Source organism: Carlito syrichta, unplaced genomic scaffold (genome assembly GCF_000164805.1).
Source record: "Carlito syrichta isolate Samal-C Ts95f unplaced genomic scaffold, Tarsius_syrichta-2.0.1 Scaffold169952, whole genome shotgun sequence".
NCBI classification, from domain to species: domain Eukaryota; kingdom Metazoa; phylum Chordata; class Mammalia; order Primates; family Tarsiidae; genus Carlito; species Carlito syrichta.
The window spans coordinates 1,803-8,688 of NW_007114048.1; the positions used below are offsets into that span (position 1 = coordinate 1,803).

The 6,886-nt window shown below is 63.5% G+C and overlaps 1 protein-coding gene across 1 annotated transcript; it reads right to left on the reverse strand.

Annotated features, from left to right (window-relative positions):
• Positions 1-537: 537 nt before the first annotated feature.
• Positions 538-2,079, reverse strand: SKI (SKI proto-oncogene; the record flags this gene model as incomplete). The annotated part of the gene is made up of 4 exons (XM_021709263.1): positions 538-830; positions 1,031-1,293; positions 1,759-1,874; positions 1,954-2,079. Coding segments are annotated over 4 exons (798 nt in total), but the record flags the coding sequence as incomplete, so codon positions are not given.
• Positions 2,080-6,886: the final 4,807 nt, after the last annotated feature.

Below are 6,886 nucleotides of genomic sequence, written 5' to 3' on the forward strand. Positions count from 1 at the left end.
GGCTGCAGCGGAGAACCGAGGCAGGACCTGGAGCGTGTGCGGCGGGCCTGTGTTCACATGTGCCCGAGCACCTGTGTCACACGTGTGCACACTGAGCCCCTGCTGCCCGCTGGGAAGCCTGGCATGACCACCCCCTAGCACATGACGGCTTTAGGAAGCGTACCCCACGCACTGTGTTTGCAGGAGGCTGTGCTGGCGGTGCAAGCGCCCCCCCAACGCACAGAGCAGAGCAAAGAACTGTCTCCGCACAGCCGCTCCCGGCTCTCGCCCTAAAAAGAGCCCGGCCTCCATTATGCTAGAGGGACATGCCACTTCCTAGTGGCACCAATGCACAGAGCAGGTGGCCACCACAGGAAGGACTGTAGTCAAGCCTCTGCAGGGACCCAGGGGGGTGCCACACCCACACTGCAGCCCTCCAGAGACGGCTCACGAGGCTCCCAGGAATGTGTGGGCGGCTAGAAGGCAGCTGTGCATCACGTGTGCTTGGCCTGCAGGGCCGCGTCCAGCAGTCCACCCTCGGGCCTCCCAGAGGCTCACCTGGTGGAGGCTGCGCTTGGCCTGCAGGGCTGCATTGAGCTTCTCCTCCTGCTTTACACGCATCTTCACCACGTCGTGCAGGAACCTCTCTTTGGCCTCTCTGGTGTCCAGGCCACCCTCCAAGGCCTGCCGCAGGTGTTCCAGCTCAGCTTCCAGCCCGCTCGGGGTGTCGGCGGGGGCTGTGGCGTCAGGGGCGGCTGCGGGTGGGGCGTGCACACCTGGGGAGCTCAGGTCCTTGGCAGAGCCCGATGAGGTGAAGGACGGGGAGGACAGCGAGGACAAGGAGGAGGTGACTGTGGAGAGAGAGGAGGCGGGTCACACGCGCCCGGGAAGCGGGAACGGGGGAAGCGGGGATGCCGGGTGCGCAGGGAGTGTCGCGACGCTCCTCCTCTGGCGCAGAGAGGGGATGGTCATGCCAGGCTTCACCCCTTCTCTCGAGCAGCGCCGCCGCCCAAGCCATGGGCAGTAGGAAAGGAAGGCCACTCACACTTACATTCCTCTCTGCTTTCGACTTCGACTTCGGCCTCCGAGTCCTTGTCCTCCTCGGGGGCGGCCACGGGTGCCAGCGTCTCTGGGGGCCCGGGTGTGTCCACAGCCAACTTCCGCTTCCGTGGCTGGATGCAGATGGTGAGAGGCTCGGGGGCCCGGGAGACGATGGTGGCGCATGGCGGGCTGTTCTCAACCTTCTGTGGGGCTGGCGGCGCCAGGGCCACGTTGGGGGCCACGGCCGTCTCAAAGCTCTTGTAGGAGTAGAAGCTGGAGGAGCAGCAGGTGTCGGGAGGTGCCTGTGTCCTGCGAGCCCCACCCGACATGCAGACACCAGCAGCTGCACCCAGGCCCTCAGAGAATGTGTGACCTCAGTGGGGTGAGCACACACTCCCAACTCTGAGTCTGGACATCCAGCTTCCAAGGATGAGAACCCACATCTGTCTCCCATGATTTGGACACCCAGGCGGGCAGACACGGGTTGACCACATCAACCCGTGGTTGATGTGCACGGGAGGCTGCCCTGACAGACCTCCACACCTCAGCAACCCCAGCCCACAACGCCACAGAAAGCTCTGGATGTGTCCACCCTGAAGCCAACTGAGTGAGTGCACACTCTGAGGCTGCCTGGACCCAGATGCTGCAGGCCTGGCCTCCCACCTGCAGAAGCCGGGTGGCACGCGCACACCGCCCTTGGCAGCATGCCTGTGACTGCCAGGCACATGTGCCACTCACCTGTCGCGGATCAGGGCTGGGAGGTGTGGGGTGGGCTCCTTCTCGCCCGACGAGACTGCGGGGGACCAGGGCCGGAAGGCGGAGAGGCGCTGGCGGGGATGGATGCAGCCAAGGCTCTGTCGTGAAGAGGCACCGTGTGAGCGGCCCTGAGGCCGGCCAGGCCCACCGCCCCAGAGCCCCAGACCCGCGCAGCACCTTGCTGGAGGAGCTAGCCAGCGTCCGCAGCCAGCCGGACTGCTTGTCCTTCTCGGAGGGCGCAGGGGACTGGGAGGAGGCGTCATCTGTTTTGGGTCTTATGGAGGCCGGGGGCTCGGAAGAGACCTGCAGTCAACACGAAGGCCTGTTGGCGCCACCAGGCCCAGGCAGGACCTCAAGGGACCGGAGAACAGGCGGCAGACCCACGGCACACGCACCCCATCGCAAGACCAAGCCCGCCTCGCAAAGGAGGGCCAGCGAGGCCCTCAGACCAAGTGCAAAGGCAGGGCTGCTGCTGAGGCCACATCGCCTCCGAGAACAGAGTGGACGTTGTGCTGCAGCCGCCCTCGGTGACCTCACCCACAGCTGCAGAGCTCCGAGTGGCCGGCCAAGACCCACTCGGTTTTCACAGCGGCTGCACCTGGCCCCTGGCCCCTCGTCTCTGTCCCTCACTGCCACGTCCTGACCTTGCCCGTGTCCTCGGCGGGCACCTCAGGACACCGCTGCTGAGGAGCGACGTCGAGCCTGCCTGTGCCAGGGCAGGATGGCAGGTGCCCGGCCGAGTGCAGCCCGACGCAGGCTGGCCCTAGTCCCCAGCTGAGGATGCTCCGCCACCGCTTCAGAGCCAGCAGGCAACCTGGTCGCGCCTGCCCGACAGGCGGGATGCTCCCAAGACAGGGCAGCCCCGTGACACCAAGTGATCTCGGCCTGCAGGACATCACCGTGCCTGTACTGCCCCTGCATCCCCCACACTCACCCTGTGTCCCCTCACTGTCCCCCATGTCCCCACACTCACACCGTCTGTGTCCCTGTGCCATCCCTCACGTCCCCACTTTCCCCCACCATCCCCCACATTTCCACGTTGTGCCCTGCATCCTCACGCCAGCCCCCACCTCCTTCCACTCACACCGTGTCCCTGCACCATCCCCCACACGCACACTGTGCGTGCCCCTGCGCCGTCCCCCACATCCTTGCACCGTCCCTGTGCTGTTCTCCATATCCCCAAGCTTGCACTGTCTTCATCTCGCTAGCCCTGCTGCCGGAGGCAGCTTGGGCTGGTCCAGCCCGCCTGGGAACCCGTGTTGTGCCCACCGGCCGCTCTGGCACAGCCCCTCAGTACCAACAAGTGATGCAGCTGCGCGGCTGAGCCAGCCCACGTCCCAAACTCATGAGCACGGGAAAAATCCCCCACCTGGGCGTGAGGCCCGAGACTATCCACCCGAAAGGAGCGGCACCAGGTCTCTACCCACTGAGAAACCAGAGAAGTCTGTGGAGGCTGGACCATCCCCGTCCCTCGGACCCACAGGACGGCAGGGAGGGCCCCGCGCAGCAGTGTCAGGTCTACAGCATGGGCCACGGCAGGACACACCACCCACGTGCAAGCACCCAGGAAGCGGCGCCCTCACGAGAGTCATCCCATTGGCCCTGCAATAAACGTGGGGGCTGTTCCCCCTCAGCCAGGAGCCAAGGTGAGCAGAGCACAAACGGGGGGGCTCTCCCACCTCCAGGACACAGAGGAGACCGCATCCCACGGGCCCACCCACAGAGGCAGGCCGTAGGCCGAGGTCCCCGACGGAGAGCCTTGTTGATGGAGGGTCCTGGTACAGATGCCCCAAGCCTGTGCTGCCCAGCCCCACGGGCCTGTAGCCCAGGCTGGGCCACCCCATCTCTAACCTGGACCCATGGAAGAACGACAAGCCTGTGGGTGTGCTGAGCTCCATGGAGGGCAGTCTTCATCACTGCACACAAACAGCGGACCCTAGGGTCAGGTCAACCCGCTCGGGGGCAAGTGTCAGAGATCCGCCTGCAGACCTGGCTGAGGGTAGCTTTTTCAAAGTCATTCAATCAAATAACCAAGAAAAAAGACACCTAAAACGCCCACTTCGTGTTGCTGCTTTCTAGGGGAAGTAAGTCTCTGGCAGCTGGCGGGGGCCTGACCGCAGGGTTCTATGTCTGTGCTCTGCGGGGGCAGGTGGAAGCCCAGCTGCAGTGGCAGGGTCCCTGCTACACCACGATACCCTCCTGGGCTGGTGTAGGCAGGCCAGGATGCCAGGAGGGTGGGGCTTTTTGTCTGAGCAGTCACTGGGGCCAGCGTGGAAATTCAGCTTGGTTCTCACCAGGGAAAAGCCACAGACCCGGCGCCGTCTGCTGCTGACTCTGAGAAACCTCAGAAATTCTGGGGGGAGAAGCGTCAAGCACCTCCGGCGGCAGGGGCGCATCTATCTCAAGCCACACCCACCAGGGCCCCAGTGCTGATACTGTTCTGCCTGTGCCAGCAGCAGACGAGGCACTGTGGGCAGGGCAGCTCTCTCTTCAGGGGACCCTGTGTGAAGGCACCAAGCCCACGGATCTGGAGAGGTGCATAGGCTGAGGTCCCCCTTGGGCCAGAAGCCCTGGCCCTCAGGCAGCAGGGACGGCTCCTCCGAGACACTGGCCAAAAAGCCCAAGGGACTCGTGTCACACGTGGGGGGTTCTCAGGACGGAGCTCTGTGGACTCGCTCTTCTGCATTTAACTCGGTGCTACGGCGGCAGAGAGGGAATGTAACACAGAAGATGCAGCCCCTGTTCCCCAGGGGACTGTCACCTGGGAATGTCAGTATCTCAAAGCCCCAGGAAGAAGACATTTTTCTTCAAGCCTGGGATACTACTCTTCCTCTTGAGAAGGGCCCACAGAGGTTCTCGTGTCCACAGATGGTCAGGAACAAGTCACACTCAGTAACAGACGTCTGCCATGGCTGGGCCGCCCCCCCCCCACACCCTTTTGGTGTCACTACCAGCCGCCTCTGGTTTCTGACCTCTCGGGCTCAGAACCTACCCACGGAGCCCACAGGATATGCAAGGGGGGAAGGTTCTGGGCCTCAACCTACCAAAGCTTCAAGAGCAGGACCTGGACAGGCCTGCAGGGTGGCGTACACAACCCCGGGAGTTGCCGCCACGAGGCCACTGTCAGCACAAGGGGAGGGGCTGGCTCAGAGACTGTCTTCCTGGAGAACAGGTGTGCCTTTGGAAATGTGGGAACCCGTGCCCACATGTGCCCGCCCCAGGGCAGCTGAGGAGGGCCAGCGCCGGGCCATGGGTGCCCTCTACCCACTGATAGAGCAGTCCGTGCTTGAAGCCCTTAAGAAATCAGCAAAGATGGTCTCAGGAGCCCCTGCTCATGGAGGGAGGAGCCAGTGGCAGGTGCCCACAGGACTTGTAAAGCCACACACTTGCCTGGAGGGTTCCACGTGCATCCGCCTAGGACTCATGAACGACCATGGGGAACTTGGGAACGACGCTCTCCAGAAATGCACCCCTCCACCCGTGGGGCACAGAGACTGTCCTGCTAAACAGGCTAGGGGTGGATGCAGCGGCGTTAAGAGCATGGGCACATCAGGCACAGATGGAGGCTGGCACTCAGGAGACAGCCATGGGGCCAGGCTGGCTGCCAGGGCATGCTCGGCCCTAAGGTGTGCAGACAAGAGCCAGCCAGAGCCTCAGAGGTGAGAGGCGGCAGCCGCAGGAGCCCTGCTCACCAGCCTCGGGCCACAAGTCACACCTGGGGACCCGTTAACCTGAGCCAAGATCCCAGCTGGAGAAGCCGCTAGGATGCAGCTGCTCTCTGAAGGCAGAGACAGCTCCAGAAAGGCCTGCCCTCCGCCACGTCCAGCTGCAGAAACAAGCAGGCCAACAGGACCAGCAACCCGAAAGGCGGCATGAGGTGGGGTGGGAGCGACGCCCAGGCCCCGTGTCCCAGCAGAGACCCATCAGGAAGACCCTCGGGGACCCTTTCCTGCCTGACACATGCAGATAGGCTAGGGCTTAGAGCTAGATTCCGGTCCATCCTCTGGGATCAGGACAGGGAACTTAGGGGTCACAGGGCTGCCTCCCCCCAGAGCCCCGGGCTCCCTGTGGCCCAGTGCAGGCCTCTCCTTCCAGAGCTCACAGGGCCCAAGGCAGGAGACCAGCTTCAGGGCCAGAGCTCACCTCACCCACCTGGTAGGGAGGCTGGTGCCCAGCACAGCTGTGGGAAGATGCCACGGAGCTAGGGCTGGGTGGGACCTGTGCAGATGGCCTTAACATAGGAGGAGCCAGGCCTGTGTAGCCCAAGACGGAAGACCCTACCCGGGTACTGGGAATCTCGCTGAGGTTCAGCTGTCTCCCACACCCCAGCTACCCCCCAGTTTCTGCAGAGCAGGGCTCCACCCCATCACAGTCCCTCCTTCTGTCCCGCCCACCTGTGTGGCCTGAGGTGGGGATAGTCACTGTGGCCACAGAACCTCCGCCTGGTTAACTCGGTTGTAGCTGCTCAATCACTAACTGAAAATGGAACCACAGACCCAAGGTCAAGGCCAAGGCAATCAGATACTGGGAACCTCCGGACACCAGGATTTGAGTCACCTCTGCAGAGTGGGTTCATACTCCCAGATCAAAACAAAACACAGCCACACACAGCCTACACCTGGACCTGCACAGCCCAGCCACTGCCCGCCCATCCAGGGTCAAAGGTGCTGGCAGGCAAGGTCCCCAAAGACAGAAGGCAGTGCTGTAACCGGGACCAGGGAGGGCAGATGTGGAGGTTCCAGGCGAGCCTCAGCAGTGCTTGGTGCCTCGGGCAAGTGCATGCTTTACGAGCGTCATCCGAGGAAGGGCCCCATCGGGCAGCGTGTCCACCTGCAGCCAGAATCAGCAGACACCAACTCCAGGGTCTCCGCCTCACCAGACGGGGCCTGCCAGGGCCTGGCTTCAGGTTTTCAGCCTCCCCTGAGCAGGAGTCTGCACCCTCACTGAGAAACGGAACCCACAGGAGGCCCAGAGGACACACCACGGATGGAGGGCCGAACACCGGCCAGGCCCCATTTCCGCTCAGGCTGCCCTAGGGAGCGGCTGAGGGAAGACCCAGCCGAGAGCACAGGCCACAGCCCACTGCACCCTGAGTGTGGGCAGGCAGTCC